The sequence below is a fragment of the Heterocephalus glaber genome, unplaced genomic scaffold, assembly GCF_053883595.1.
Source record: "Heterocephalus glaber isolate CG9 unplaced genomic scaffold, H.glaber_assembly_v1.0 deba00000768, whole genome shotgun sequence".
Lineage (NCBI taxonomy): Eukaryota > Metazoa > Chordata > Mammalia > Rodentia > Bathyergidae > Heterocephalus > Heterocephalus glaber.
This window is the reverse complement of record NW_028258162.1, coordinates 11,259-26,794: the sequence shown is the minus strand read 5'-3', so window position 1 is coordinate 26,794 and position 15,536 is coordinate 11,259. Positions and strand designations below refer to the sequence as shown.

The 15,536-nt window shown below is 49.0% G+C and overlaps 1 protein-coding gene across 8 annotated transcripts; it reads left to right on the top strand.

Moving 5' to 3' along the window:
- Positions 1 to 223: 223 nt before the first annotated feature.
- On the top strand, positions 224 to 14,868 carry LOC147829051 (abasic site processing protein HMCES-like). Of its 8 annotated transcripts, none has more exons than XR_015449638.1 (8): positions 253 to 394; positions 905 to 1,103; positions 4,468 to 4,596; positions 5,312 to 5,455; positions 6,542 to 6,667; positions 10,099 to 10,378; positions 12,835 to 13,027; positions 14,269 to 14,868. XR_015449638.1 is itself a non-coding variant. In XM_087207167.1 (8 exons), the coding sequence occupies exons 2-8, from the start codon at positions 921 to 923 to the stop codon at positions 14,503 to 14,505; spliced, it is 1,194 nt and encodes a 397-aa protein (XP_087063293.1). In that variant the 5' UTR covers positions 253 to 394; positions 905 to 920; the 3' UTR covers positions 14,506 to 14,868. The 8 variants fall into 8 exon arrangements, 7 of the variants coding, with proteins under 7 accessions (XP_087063295.1, XP_087063293.1, XP_087063296.1 ...); XM_087207167.1 differs by having other exon boundaries at positions 10,099 to 10,280; XM_087207169.1 differs by lacking the exon at positions 4,468 to 4,596 and having other exon boundaries at positions 224 to 394; positions 10,099 to 10,280.
- Positions 14,869 to 15,536: the final 668 nt, after the last annotated feature.

Here is a 15,536-nt window from a genome sequence, read left to right as displayed (position 1 = left end):
TCTACTCCGGTACCGGTACATATGCAGGGTCAGCCCTGGGACATTGGGATTGTTTGCCAGCATGGGAGAGCCGAAGGTCTCGCTCTGGTGCTCAATGGTTTAGGCGACTGGTGTGGACCAGCAGTTTCCCCTTTTCTCCAGCTGGCCCACCCTGAACATCCACGTGGGGGGGTGGGGGTGTTAACCTCGCCAGTCTGAGACGCTCCCGGCCACTTGTCCCTGCAGGCGCTGTCTCGGGTAGTTCCGGAAGGCCCTCGGCCCCGAGGGGCCGCCCCGCTTGGGGGCGGGGCCTATCCCGGGGCCGGGCCTGGCGCCTGAGCGAGATTGGCAGGGTTGAGAGCGCGCCGCGGTAGTGAGGGAGGCGACACTAGGCTGGCTCCCCGGCTGAGAAAAGGTGAGACGACGCGCGGGCGGTGCTCAGTTCAAGGCCGGGTTTCGCGAGCGGGAAGGGGCACTGAGGCCGGGGCCTTGGGGCCGTCCGCGCCCTCACGTGGGTCGAGCCGCTCTTCACCCCCCAGACCGAGCGGGACCGGAAGTGGGGTGGATTGAGCCACCACCGGGCCGGGGCGCGGGCTCCCGTGTCACAGGGTCCGAGCTTGGAGTTGGCCACTTGGAGTCGGTCGGGGACCCTGCTTTCCACTTCCGCGCCTCGCGTGTCGCCGGACCGGGCGCCGAGGTGGGGAGCAACACGAGCAAACCCTGCCAGGCGGGAGCTCTGGGAAGTTTCCAGAGAGTCGCGGCGGTGCTGCGGATCGGATCCCAGCACAGGCACCTGAGGCTAGAGGATCGCCGCCAGTCGAGGCCAGCCTGGATGCATAGCGAGACCCTGTGCAAAAAAACACAAGAAAAAGCCCCAGCGTCGGAGGCCCGGGAGCGCTCCCCTCCCTGTGCTTGCTGATTGCAGGGCGAGCGCGGCGACGATGTGTGGGCGGACGTCCTGCCATCTGCCCAGGGACGCGCTGACCAGGGCCTGCGCCTACCGCGACCGCGGGGGCCGGCAGCGGCTCCCCGAGTGGAGGCAGCCCGAGAAGTACCGCCCCTCCTACAACCAGAGCCCGCAGAGCTGCAGCCCGGTGCTGCTGTCGCGCTTGCACCTGGAGAAGGTAACGGACACTCCCAGCGGCCCGTTGCCCCCGTGGGTCAGGGTACGCCCAGCCTCGGGATGACGTGTGTCCTGGTCCCTACTTGAGGGCCACCCTGAGCCCCGCGGAAAGAAGTTTTAACCTTGTTTGCTAAGTTGAGACGACTCCGTGTTCTTCGGCCATTTTAAGTGTAGTTCCTGTAACACCCTTAATGCGTGCCCAGTTTATGAGCCTTAAATTTGATTTGTTTTAAGACAACAGCTTTCACCTCACTTATCATCGGGATCATTTAAGTATCCTAAAAGAAAATTACCCCCAGCTGTGGTAGCACACGCCTGTCCTCCCAGCACTCTGGAGGCAGAGGCAGGAAGATCACCTTGAGTTGTAGGCCAGCCTGGGCTACAGAGCAAGACCCCATCTCAAAATAAACTTTTCTTTCTGTACCCCTTTACCAGACCAGCTGAAACACCAACTGAAAATTTTAGCTGGTGTGTCAGCACACACCTGTCATTCCAGCTACTCAGGAGGCTGAGGCAGGAGTATCACTAGTTCCATGCCCACCTGGACTACATTATTGAGTTTGAGGCCGGTTTGGACTACATAGCGAGACTGAGGCGCTGCTTCAGAAAACCAAAACAGGGAGAAAAGAAAAAGACAAGCTAATTAAAAACACTTGATATTTTTTAAGCACTGAAAAATTCTGTTCTTTTTGCTCGTGTTATCAGCCTTTTTATTTTGTCTTCTACTAAAACTAGAAAGACATGTATTTGATTTGGTTATCCGAAAATTTTTTTTCCTCTTTAGATACTGGGAATTAAATTTAGGGCCTTCACACTGAGGTATATCCTCAGCCCTTTTTTAAAATTTTGACACAGGATCTCTAAAATTGCTAAGTTGGCCAGGCTGGGCTCAAGGAAACTATCTTGCCTCAGCATCCCAGAATGCTGGTCACGTAGGTGTTCACCACCATACCTGGCTTGGTTTATCTGAAATTTAATTGTATTTATTGTGTTTACAGTATTTATCCTTGTAGTGTTGGAGTGTCTATTAATTTATAATAAAGTTTAAGTTCTTTTTCTTTCCTCCTGTTCCAGAAAGCAAAAGTTTCTCTATGTCTTAAATATTTTAAATGCTTTTGATAATGTTTTTCAAAGTCATGATTGGGCTGGGCATGGTGATGCACGCCTGTAATTCCAGCTCCTGGGAAGGCTGAGGCAGGAGGTCTCTCAAGACCCAGTTTGGCAACTTGGCAAGACCTTGTCCCCCAAAATAAAAAGGGCTTAGGATGTAGTTCAGTGTGGAAGCCCTGGGTTCCATCCCCAGTACTGCAAAAATAAATGATTTTTTAAAAATTTTGTTAAAAGATTGCTGTTGTTTCTTAATTTGATAACTATTTGATATTTTATTTTTCTCAAACTTGTAAATTTTAAGGCGAAATTAGAAGCATTTTAGCAGCTCATCCAAATTCTTAACGGCCAGCATTTGTGTATGGGTTGCAGCATTTGCATTTGAAACCACTGATTTGCAAATTACTTCCTCTTTCATTTATCTGCCCCGTTGCTGCCCACTGTTCCCCTCGGGAGTCCTTTGGGGGAGGAAAGATGACTAATATTGAGAAGTATTTTCAGTATTTTGGCTTCTCACACATTGTATTTGTTGCCCTCACGATTGGGTTTGGTTTAAATCGCTCAGGGAGCGCACTGAAGTCAGAGGTGACAACAGAACCAGTGAGGACCAGGTTTCTCAGCCTTGGCAGGCACTGTTGACCTTTTGGGGCCTGATAATTGTTAGATGTGGGGTGCTGTGCTGTACATTGTAGAATATTTAGCAGCCCCCCTGGCCTCTACTCCTTGGATACTAGGAGCACCTCCAAGTCGTAATCAGAAATGTTCCCTGGCATTGCCTGAAGTCTGTGTGATGGGAGGGGTGGGTCAGAGTTACCTGGTTTGGATGAGGTCAGAAGAGGGGCCCTCAGAATGGAGAGGGGAACCTCAACTTACCCTGAGGAGTGGGTTCTTGGGGTTTTGTTTTTGTTGTGTTTTGAGTCAAGGTCTCACTATGTAAGCCAGGATGGCCCAGAGGTCATGGCAATCCTTCTGCCTCAGCCTCTTCCAGTGCAAGGATCACAGGCATTGGCCAACACACCTGCCTCAACCCTTTGTGTAATTTTATCTCTTATTTTCTTTTATGCTGCTGGCAGGGACCCTTCGGCTTGGCAGGCATATTTGACTTTGGAAGGGAGAGGACTTAGTAAATCTCTGTTTTCACCCATTTCTCAAATATACAGGCAGTGTTTATAGTTCTTCAATTCCGTATTTGCATATTCACCTACTCTAAAATGTATTTGTAGCTCCAAATCTATACTAATGATGTTTTCACAGTCATGGGTAGACACAGAGCAGGGAGAAATTTGAGTAGCCTGATTATATTCACATTTCCAGGTGAATAGAGCCAGCTCTGTTTCCACTCTTTTTTTTTTTTTTTTTTTTTTGTAATTTTTATTTATTTAATTTTTTTGGTACCGGGGATCACACTCGGGTCCTTGCTGTTTCGGGACAGGCAGCAGAACCACTGAGCTAAATCCCCAGCCCTAAATTTCACAGGTTGGTTGGTTTATTTATTTATTTATTTGGTGCCAGGGATGGAACTTGGGTCCTTGCGCTTGCACAGCAGGCAGTGAAACCACTGAGCTAAATCCCTGGCCCTGTTTCCACTCTTAACACTGCAAACAAGTGGTGTCTCTTTTGTGGTCAATCTAGTGCTATGTTTATTACATTTCTGTGCTTTTTGTTTGTGATTTCACTGTTTGAAAAGACTCCCAAGCCTACCTAGTGGTGGATGCCTGTTAATCCCAGCACTCTGTGAGGCTGAGGCAAGAGGATCGCAACTTTAGCCTGGCCTGGGAAATTTAGCAACTTAGTAAGACCCTGTCTCAAAATAAATAAGAATGGTGGCCGGGGATTTAGTGCAATGGTTTCGCCACCTGCTGCACAAGCACAAGGACCTGAGTTCAATCCCCAGTACAAAAAAAAAAGAATGGACTGGATATTTAATTCAAGGCAAAGGTCCTGTGTTAAATCCCTAGTACCAGGTGGGAAAGGGACCCCCAAGCATAGTGCTAAAGTGCTGGCTAGTGTCCGTAGCCATGAGGGACCTGGAAGATGCCTTGAGAGGGAGAATATTAACTAGGTGAGCTTCTTTCAGGCCGAGGTATGTGGTCTTGTTAAATGTAAAGTAAATGAATCAGTGATACAGATCAAAGAAGGTGTCTTTAAGCCAAGCAAACAAAAAACAAGTTATGTATTGACTAGTTCTTTGTTTGGTTTTTGGTGTTATTTTTGTTTTATTTTGAGTTTGTTTTTGAGACAAGGCCTCACTCTTCCAGATTATCGTGGAACTTACCATCCTCTTGCCTCAGCTTCCTGATTCTGATTACAAGTGTGTACCCTCATCCCTGGTAATCTCTTCATTCAGACAAACTAGGCAGAGTAAACCGCCTTGTCCAGTGGGAAAGGTATGAACGATCCTGGGGGTCAGCTTGTAAGTAGACCCTCCTAAAAGTAGCATTCTCTGGCCTGCTATTAACTCTTCTACACAAAGCTATGAGTGCTTTGTTCAGTGCTGGGATGGAACCCAGTGCTCTGAACATCTAGGTAAGCATGCCACCGCTGAGGTACATTCTTATATTCCCTTTTTAAAATTTTTGAGACAAGGTCTTGCCAAGTTGCCCACGATGGCCTCAAACTTGCTATCTTCTTGCCTCAGCCTCCCACTAGCCAGGATTGCAGGCCTGTGTCACCTACATGGGTGTTGAAAGCTGAGGCCACATGAAGTCTGTCTGTCCCAAAAGCACGGATTAAAAGTATACAGGAACTTCAACTCTTTGTGTTCCCTCCCTGTCCAGGAGAATGTCCTAACATCCCAGTACACAGGATTGCTAAAGAATTCAAGTCATCTGTATCATGTAAACCATGACATTTGTTTTTCTTTTCCTGTTTTTTGTTTTTTTTTGGTACTGGGGATCAAACTTGGGACCTTGTGCTTTCGAAGCAGACGCCAGAACCACTGAGCTAAATCCCGAGTCCTACAATTGTTTTTAAGTAGACTTCTTTTGAAAAATTGTGTGCAGTTTGTCTTTTCATACTAATAGTAATGTGATGCATGTGTCTGTTTGGTTTTTCAGACTTCATTGTATCTCACTGGTCAATCTTAACCTTTTTCTGTGACAGGATGCAGACTCATCAGAGCGGATCATTGCTCCTATGCGATGGGGCCTGGTCCCCTCTTGGTTCAAAGAAGGTGACCCTTCCAAGCTGCAGTTCAACACCATCAACTGTCGCAGTGATACCATCCTGGAGAAACGGTCATTCAAGGTAGGTTGCCGGTCTAGGGAGAAGGCACATGCTCTGGTTGTTTTTTTGGTACCAGGTATCAAACTCAGGCAGGACCTTGCACTTGTGAGGCAGGCACAGCACCACTGAGCTAAATCCTCGACCCTTGTTTCATTTTGGTTTTTGCGGTACTGAGGATTGAATGCAAGGCCTTCACTGAGCTATATCTCCATCCTTTTATAATTTTCAGTTTGAGACAGGGTCTTGCTAAGTTGCCCAGCCTGGGGTCTAACTTGTAATTCTCCTGCTTCAGCCTCCCAGAGTGGTGGGATTACAGGGATTACAGGCATGCGTCACTACTACCAGTGCTAACATAGTGATTTAACTCAAAACGGTTCTCTCCTGTTGTATGGATATACTTGTAAGCAGATGATAGCTGGGGATGGATGTCCATATGCCATCTAGGCTGGGAGGGTTAGGGCTAGAATAACTGGAAGCCTTTCCCATGCCTAGCTCGAGGGTATGGGGTCAGCAGGCTCTGACACGGCAGCTCACGCATGGAGCTCATGACCCAAGAAGGCAGGATGGGTGCTGTGGACCCTCCCAGGGCAGGGTGGGAGGGAACATTGTGGGGTATGGATACTGGGAAGTGTGCATGGTTAAATGGGGGCCAACGCTGGACACCAGCTACCAAGTGTACCTGCTTATTAGAAAAGAGCCACTTGCTTTTATGTACTTTATATCTTTTCAATATCTGTGTAATTGAATGGTGACTGTACACACAAGGAAGCCAGGTTCAGTGGCTCAGACCTACAATACCAGCTGCTTGGGAGGCTGAGGCAAGAGGATTACCAAGTTTGAGCCCAGCCTGGGCAACTTTGCAAGACCCTGTCTCAGAATAAAAAGGACTAGAGGATAGTTCAGTGGTAGAGCACCTGCCTAGCATGTGTTAGGCCTAGGTTGCATCCGCACTACTGCAAAGAAAACAAAAAAAGTGAGATACAGAGAACTCTCTGTAAGTAACTCCTGGGTCACACCATGACTGAGATTTTAACTCAGTTACCTTAATGCCATCGCTGAAACACGAATGTGTCACTAAGGCCATACCTTGCCTCTCTTTTCTTTCAGGTGCCTCTAGGAAAGGGGAGACGCTGTGTTATCTTAGCAGATGGATTCTATGAGTGGCAGCGATGTCACGGAACAAACCAGAGACAGGCGTACTTCATCTATTTCCCCCAGATCAAGACGGAACAGGTATCTGGAGCTGAGCGCACAGTATACCTGTGGGAAGGACAGCGGGCCAAATCATGCTGTGTACCACATGACGATGTTTCCATCAGTGATGCACCGTGTATATTACAGTTCTGTGCCGTGTAGCCTGGTGTGTAGCAGGCTCTACTGTCTATACCCTGTGGTGCTCACACAGCGCTGAAATCACCTAGGATACATTTCCCAGAAGGGCCCAGCAGTGATGCTTGCAGTGATCCAAAGTAGGACATTTTTTTCTTCCCTCATAGAGGTGGTTTTGTTTTTGTTTGGGGTGGGGGTTTTTTTGTTTTGTTTTGTTTTGGTACCAGGGATCGAACTCAGGTCCTTGCGCTTGCACAGCAGGTGGTGAAACCACTGAGCTAAATCCCTGGCCCATTGTTTTTATTTTTTTGAGACAGGGTCTCACTATGTAGTTCAGGCTGGCCTTGAACTCACTGTAGCGAAGGCTGGTGTGGAACTCATGGTGATCCTCTTGCTTCAGCCTCCCCAGTACTGCAATAACAGGTGTGTGGCACCACACCCTGTATGTTGTTTTTTTTTCAGGCAACAGCTTCACTGAGATACAGAAAATAGGATGTATTGTTTTAAGTTTAAACCATTTATTATAGTAAAAGACACATTGCCATGAACTCCCCTCAAAATACTTCCCCCTACTTCCAACACTTCCTAAAGCAGTTTTCAAAGTCCTCTTTTTTGAGTGTCTAGTCACATTGCTGTGGCTGCCTTAATAACCTGAATCAATTCAAATCATTTACCTTTCAGGATCATTTTGACTTTGGGGAAGAGCTAGAAATTTCACAGTGCCAGATCCAGTGGATAAGGTGGATGAGGACTCTGTCACGTTTTTACAAATATGCCTTTTCATTGGATGGCACTGGGCAGCAGCATTGACTGTATTTTTGATCATCCCAAAAGCTAATGGTGAACCTACTATGTAGCCCACCATAGCCTCAAACTTGTGAATCTCCTGCCTCAGGCTCCTCAGGCCTGGTATTGCAAGTGTGCACTATGCCCGGCTAACACTTGAAATAAATAAATCAATCTATCTTCCTTCCTTCCTTCCCTCCCTCCCTCCCTCCTTCCTTCCCTCCTTGCCTCCCTCCCTCCCTCCCTTCCCTGGGATCAAACTCAGGACCTTGTACTTGCAAGGCAGCGGCACCACTGAGCTAAATCCCTGGCCCTCTTTCCTTCCTTCCTTCCTTCCTTCCTTCCTTCCTTCCTGGCCCTCTTTCCTTCCTTCCTTCCTTCCTTCCTTCTTTCTTTCTTTCTTCCTTCCTTCCTTCCTTTCCTTCCTTTCCTTCCTTTCCTTCCTTTCCTTCCTTTCCTTTCCTTTCCTTTCCTTTCCTTCATTCCAGCACTGAAAACTGAACTCTCAGGACCTTTGCACATGTAGCATTCCCATCCCACCACACACACACACACCCACCCCTAAATTACCCAAGCTAGGCTCAAACATGGATCCTCCAGGCTCCCAGAATGCTGGGATTACAGGCATGTGCCAGCATACCCAGTTGTTATTTTGGTTATGGTTTTTGGGATTTTTTTCTTTTTCTTTTTATAAGAGCTGAGGACCAAACTCGCAGCCTGGCACTTGGTGCACCACTCCCTGTGATTCTAATTATATAAGTGCTAAGTGTTTTGATATTGCCCTGCAGTTCTCAGATCTCTCTTCTGTATTTTCTTCCTGGGGTTCAGTCCGGGTAGTTTTCATTGACCTTAGTTCAGTGTGTTTTGTTTTGTTTTGTCTTGTTCTATTTTAGTAGTAAAAGTTGAATGTAGGACCTTTGTAATGAGCTACATCTCTGGCCCTTATTTTTTTATTTTTTTTGGTACCAGGGATCAAACTCGGGTCCTTGCACTTGCAGGGCAGGCAGTGGAACCACTGAGCTAAATCCCCGGCCCTATTTTTTTATTTTCGAGACAAGGTCTTTTACCTAGAGTGGGCTCGAACTTTCAATCCTCCTGCCTCAGCCTCCCAGCACACTGGGATCACAAGCATTCGCTACCACACCCAGCTTTGATATTATTTGATTGTTGTCAGACATGACATGTAAGACAGAAACTGAGATAAATAATACTTACTTCTGGGAATTCGTCTATGAGTTCAGTCTCACTGAGTGGGCCTGACTTGGGCTTTGGCTGAAATCGTGCTTCCGCTTCTTTGGTGGTGTGCTTTGTCAAAGGTAACTGCAGAAGGCTGTTGCCATAGTCCTGCTGCAGCTGTGGACCCCCTGGGAGCCTGGCCTTGGAAAGGTCTCCTCCACTCTCTCTCTGCCCGCATGTCACTTGGTGCTCGCTGAGCTGCAGACGACAGTGGTTCTTTGTCATGGTTCGATCCTAGGCAGACCTGGGTCGCAGGCCATCCGTCTCTGGCTTTCTCGGTCCCCTTGCTCCTTTCCCTGAGTAAGTCTTGCCTGCTCCCCGGATACCCGGGGTCACCACTGTGCTGGGCAGCATGTTCCTCAGTACATCCTCCTACAGAGGAGCCCCACTCTTTGGCCTCCCTCTGGCACATTGGGAAGCCTGTGGCAGCGGCCTACAAGTGTCTGTGCTCTGCTTGCTTGCTTTCCTCGCTTTCCTCTCTTTCCTTTCTTGCCTTACGCTTTTTTTTTTTTTTTTTTTTTTGGTTCTGGGGATCGAACTCGGGACCTTGTGCTTGAGAGGCAGGCGCCGGAACCACTGAGCTAAATCCCTGGCCCTTTCCTTTCTTTACCGAGGATCGAACTCAAGACCTTGCACTTGCCAGGCAGGTGTAGTGCCACTAAGCTATATCCCTGGCCCTCTGTGCTCTGTTCTTAAAAGTGGACATAATTACCTCTGAATCTTTCTGCTGTGTGAAGGCCCCATCTTCTGCCTTTTGCCACCATCAGCTGGCATCTTGTGTTCCAGCTCCCCTCCAGGGCCCCATCTTTCCTTACCGTTTAGGCTTACTTGTTGCCCAGCAACTTCAGCTCTCTGATAAGTTTGAGAAAACCCATGATTCTGTAAATTCTATAGCTTTTTTCCTTATCATTAAGATGAGAGGGACACTCTTCACAGCTGTCTGTATTGTAAGTCTTAAACAGAATCTTGCCTAGTAAGTAGGAGTTGCGTGATGAGAGGGAAGGGTGTAGGGACATTTGGGCAGAGGGCGCCAGGTCTCGTAGGTCCTTGGGTTACGGCAGCTGGACGGTACAGATTAACATCGTGGGACTCAGTGGCGCACACTCACCTGGTGTGAACAAACACCCAGCCAAACGTGCGTGCCAGCTGCAGTGGCCTGCATGCTGAGCGGCGGGAGTTTTATGCCACCAAGCCTCTTTTCCTCGCTGGCAGTGGGTTGGGGGATTAATAGTGATGGGCAGAGTCAGCACACTATGGAGTGTGGAGCAGTGCCCAGGATGTGCATAGACCTCACCTGCCCACTTCGCTTGCAGCCAGGCAGCGGTGAGGCTGCAGGCAGTGCTGAGGATTGGGAGAGCATCTGGGACAACTGGAGGCCGCTGACAATGGCAGGGATCTTTGACTGCTGGGAGCCGCCCGAAGGAGGAGACCTGCTGTATTCCTACACCATCATCACCGTGGATTCCTGCAAAAGCTTGCATGACGTCCACCACAGGCAAGCTTTTCTGTCTCCAGTGCTGGGGATTGAACCTGGAAGTGCTGAGTCACAACCCCAGCCAGTGTTTCCTCACTTTACTTTGAGACAAGTTCTCGGTAAGTTGCCCAGACTGGCTTCAAGTTCATAATCCTCCTGCTTCAGCCTCCCAGGTGGCTTAGCATTATAGGTGTGCATCACCATGCTTGGCTAAAGTCACACTTAGTGTCCCTGGATCCAAAAAGATGCAGATGAGAGTCTGTCCTCTGTGCTCTTGGACAGGTAGCTTTAAAGAAACTAGCCAGAGGTGGTGACGCACACCTATGATCCCAGCACTCCAGAGGCTGAGGAAGGAGGATCATTACAAGTTCAAGGCCAGCCTGAGCTGCATAGCAAGACCCTGTCTCAAAAAAGAAAAGAAACTAAGCTGTTTTATAAATAGTTAGAATCAGTTTGGTGATTATATGATACATGACATGCATTTTTAAAAGTCACACTGCAGATGAGCTCAGTGGTGCTGCACCTGCCTTGCAAGCATAAGGTCCTGAGTTCAATCCCCATTACCCCCCCAAAAAATCACTACAAAATTGTGGAATAAAAATCACATAAAATCTATCAGGATTTCAAAGATTTTAAAATAATTTTAGGGCCTGGAATTGTGACTCAGTCATAGAGCATGTGTTTAGTATTCATGAAGATCTGGGTTCAAAAAATTTATATATACCCAGGCGTGGTGGCACGTATCTGTCATCCCAGCACTTGCAAGGTTGAGGCAAGAGGACTGCTATGAGTTCAAAGCCAGCCTGGGCTACACTGAGACCCTGTCTCAAAAACTAAAACAAGAGTTGAACATTTGATCCAGTTACTAGCTTCCTCCATTTAATTTCTACATCATGACTGGAAATGTTTTTATTTATTTTGTATGTGTAGTGCTGGGATCCAACCACTTGGGTGCTTTTTTTTCCCTCTGTCCTGGATGTACTGAGGGTAGCTCAGGCCTGGCACATGCTAGGCAGGCACTTTGGTACTGCGGTGGGTCTTGGCCCCAGCCCTGGGAATTCCTGTGGGCTGTTTCTGTCTGTGCTGCAGCTTCTCCTGACAGCAGAAAGCACTGTCCCACAACTACTTGCACTAAAAGAAGCCAATTCTGTAGTGTTTAAGGTCTTTATATAAAATAGTGCTTTCTCTTTGTAAGAAAACGGTTTTAGCTTTTTTTTTTTTTTTTAAAGAATCTTTCCATTGCTTCTGCTCCTTCAGGCCTGGTCACCTCAGCTTCGCAGGGCTTCTTGAAGCAGCTCCAGCCATGGATGTTTCTTTTATTTTTGCAGTGTTATCACTGCTATGGATTCCTTTATATCTGTTGCTCGGGAGATAATCACATGATCTAGGTTTTCTTTCAAGATGCTTTATTATTTCAAGCTTCTCTGTGTTTAAAATGTTTCCATTTGAACATACACCAGGAAGTTCCCAGGTGCTAAGGGGTAGCACTCAGCCTGGGACCTTCCTGGCGTGCAAGCGCAGGCAGCCTGGTTCTGAGGCCGTGTGTGTCTCTCAAGTCCCTCCCAGGCTCTCAGCTGGGGCCCTTCCTATGCTCACCTCGGTTCACATGCGTGAAATGGAGCAGAAGCACATGCAGAATTTGCATTTTGCTCTGCCTGCTCCCCAACACATCAATCACACTGAACAGATCTGCAGTTTAAAAGAAAGCACTGGCAGAACAGACTGTACCTGTGTGATGCCTTTACGGTTACCGCCAGCTCCGAGCACACGCCTACGTGAGGTTTTGCTGTTCTCTTGTAAAGAATGTAACGCTGCACCTACTAGGATCACCTGCTTAGCCTGGTCCTGAGCTATATCTGTGAAACTACACTGTCCTGTGGTGTAGTTGTTTTGTTTACTCTCCACCTGCCACCTTTTTAAAAAAATTTTTGAGCCAGAGCCTCTAGCTTCCCAGGCTGGGCTTTAATTTGTGATCCTCCTGCCTCAGCCTCCCAGAATGCTATAACATTATTTCATATGTTGTTAAGAAAGGTAAAGCACTTTTGGCTGGGTGTGGTGGCCCACACCTATAAGCCCAGCACTTGGGAGGCCAGCCTAAACTACATACCAAGACCCTGTCTCAAAACAAAAAAGCACTGCTAGTTATTGCCAAGTAATGTATAATAAAATGCGAAGATGCTATTTATCATAAAATGCATCCAAAGGATTTCCTTTCCTTTGAGACTGGGTCTTGGCCTGTGCCCAAGCTGGCCTTGAACTCCTGAGCTCAGACAATCCTGCGTCAGCCTCCCAAGTGCCCAGCTAGCCCTTTCTTACTGTACGCTTTCACAGGTGGTGAGGCCGGAAGCAATGGTTGATAGACAGTTTTCCGGGATCTGTTGTCCCTTCATTCTAGGCTGGGGACTGTAGAAAGCCCACTCATTTGTTAGCATGGGTGCTGGTGTGGCCCTGCTCACTGTGTCTCTGAAGCACAGAGGAGACACAGTCCCGGGCGCTGCCCTTGCGGCGACTGCTGTCAGCTGGCTCAAGTCTGTGTGTCTCCTTCCCCTCACTGTACCGACATCCCATCCCGCAGGATGCCTGCCATTCTGGACGGTGAGGAGGCCGTGTCCAGGTGGCTGGACTTCGGGGACGTCCCCATGCAGGAGGCGCTGAAGCTGATCCGCCCCACAGAGAACATCACCTTCCACCCCGTCTCCCCTGTCGTCAACAACTCGAGGAACAACACCCCTGAGTGTCTGACTCCCCTCCACTTGGTGGTCAGAAAGGTAGGGGCCCGTCATGTCTCCCAGGCTATGGCCTTTCCTAGTCATGGCTTTAACCCCTAGAAGCTCTCACTCTCCCTGGTCATCTCCAAAAGAGCTCACTTCCCTATAACCCCAACACTCTGGAGGCTGAGGCAGGAGGATCCCTGCGAGTGCGAGGCCACCGTGGACTATGTAGCAAGGCCCTGCCTCAGAAAATCCCCACAGTCACAAAAAGAAGTTGCTTTGGAACTGGGTACAGGGCTGCACACCTGCAATCCCAGCTACCCGAGAGGCTGAGGCAGGAGGCTCACAAGTTCAAGCCCTGCCTGGGCAATTCAGTGACGGAGAGCCCTATCTCAAAATTTTAAAAGGACAGAGTTCAGTTCCCAGTACTGCCCCCCCCCCAAAAAAAAGAAAAAGGAAGAAGGGAAACAAAAGGAGGCATTCTTGTGAACCTGATAAATGAGGTTCTCTTGAGGGTAACTGAAGAAGAAATAAAAGCCCTCGGCCCACTGGCTTCTGCTGTCTCTTCCATACCTGCTTCTGCGGCCACAAGGTGGAAAAGCCCCTGTCCACCTCCTCAGAAGCACCTGTGCCATCTCAGACTTCATAGGACCCAGGCTGTGGGGAGGGAAGGTGGCAGGGCGGAAGGCCCGCAGTGGGGAGGGACTTCTACGCTTAACATCAGCCCCATAGAGCTGGGTGTGGTGGCACAGGCCTGTCATCCTAGCCATCAGGCTGAGGCAGGAGGATCCCCAGTTTGAGGCCAGCCTGGACTACACAGTGAGACCCTATCTCAAAAAGCAAATAAAAAAGCAGACCCCAGTGACATTCAGGGGGACGGAGCCGAGCTGTGTAGAGAGACCTGCGGAGCTCATGCTCAGAGCGGTGGTGCGACGGAGACCACAAGGGCTGCTGCCCTGTCCCGTTTCTCTTACAGTTGCTTTCCCCTTACTCATGATCACAGTCATCCTTTTTCTTTTGTCTCAGTTCTCTGCAAACTCCTGCCACCCTGACACTTTTTCCTCTAAAAATGGACCTGTGTTCATTTTGCATCAGACACTGCCCAGTTTCTGCATGGACCTTACCCTGCGAGGGCACGTTGTGCTAATTCAGAACCTTTGTGCTCAGGGCTGAATCATTTCTCCGTTCTCTGCTGTGCTTGGAGCGGCCTCCAGTGCCTTGCGCCCCTTCCGGCTCCTGGCTGAGTCAGCCCCTCCCAGAAGCTGGAGCTGGGTGCTGTGAACTTTTCTCTCTCTTAGGAACCCAAGGTTAGCGGCAGCAGCCAGAAGATGATGCAGTGGCTGGCCACAAAGTCACCCAAAAAGGAAGACCAAGAGACACCCCTAAAGGATGAGACCAACACACCCCAGTGGTCCAGCCAGTTCCTGCAGAAGAGCCCGCTGCCCGCCAAGAGAGGTGGTGCGGGCCTCCTGGTTCGATGGCTGAAGCAGGAGGAAGAGGAGGCGCCCGCGGCCAAGCAGCCTCACAGTCAGTAGCCGGCCCCGGCCCTGGACACTTCAGGGGTGTGTTCGCGTGGGAGGCGGCAGCACAGGCTAGATGACAGTTGCGGCTCACCAGGAAAGCAGCCACTTTGGCCTTGAGCGGCAGCTGTGGGCAGCGGGAAGAGGGGCTGCCTGCTGCCTGTGCCTGAGGGGCCGGAGCCCTCAGCCTACCCTGCTGCTCCCACAGGGCTGTTGCCTGCACAGCCGAGGGAGCAAGCCCAACATGTGGGCTTGGCTTGACTTTGGTTTCCCTTGAAGTGTAAAAATGTTATTTTTCAGAAATGTCAAGACAATCACGTAAGAAAGGGAAAATGTGATCCTCCACTTGTCCTAGAAATAAATAAGGAAGGCATAAAATTGCTTTTTTAATTATGGAAGTTGGAAGTTTAGCATCAGCATCCAAAGTAAACAACAACAGACATTTACCGTGCAGTTTGGATTAGTTTGATTGGGGTTTCCCAGAGGGGGTAAGAATATTTCTTCTGTCAGTTCCCATCACCAAAACAGTAAAAAGCAGCAAAAAGTAAACCAAGCGGTGGCTGAGACCTGGGAGGATGCCACCTGTAGTGTGTCTAGGCCACGTGGGGCGGCCCTTGCTGGGGACATGCACTGCCCTTCCCTGCAGCAGAAGTCAGGCTTCTCTGTTCCGCTCAGGAATTGCTTTCCTTATTTATCTTCTTTTTACTTCTTGGGGCTTGCAGAAGAGCACCCCTTATTATGTAGCACAAAGTATATACTGTCACAATCTCATTTGTTATTCCTTTTACTAAAATAGTTCAAATCAGTGTTTTTAACCACACTATCAGAAAGCTCTGTTTCTCTGCACAAATTGAAGCGGTGTGCCAAAAGGCCAGAGCGGGCAGGAGGGGTGGCTGCACCACTGTCATCTGCAGACGAGTGTCACTGCCCGTCCAGGACCCAGACCAGATGTTCCAGTCTGTTCCTAGAAAGCAGCACAGATACTGTGCACCCCCCCCCCACCCCACTATGAGAAATAGGCACCTCCGCCATTCTGCAGCCATACA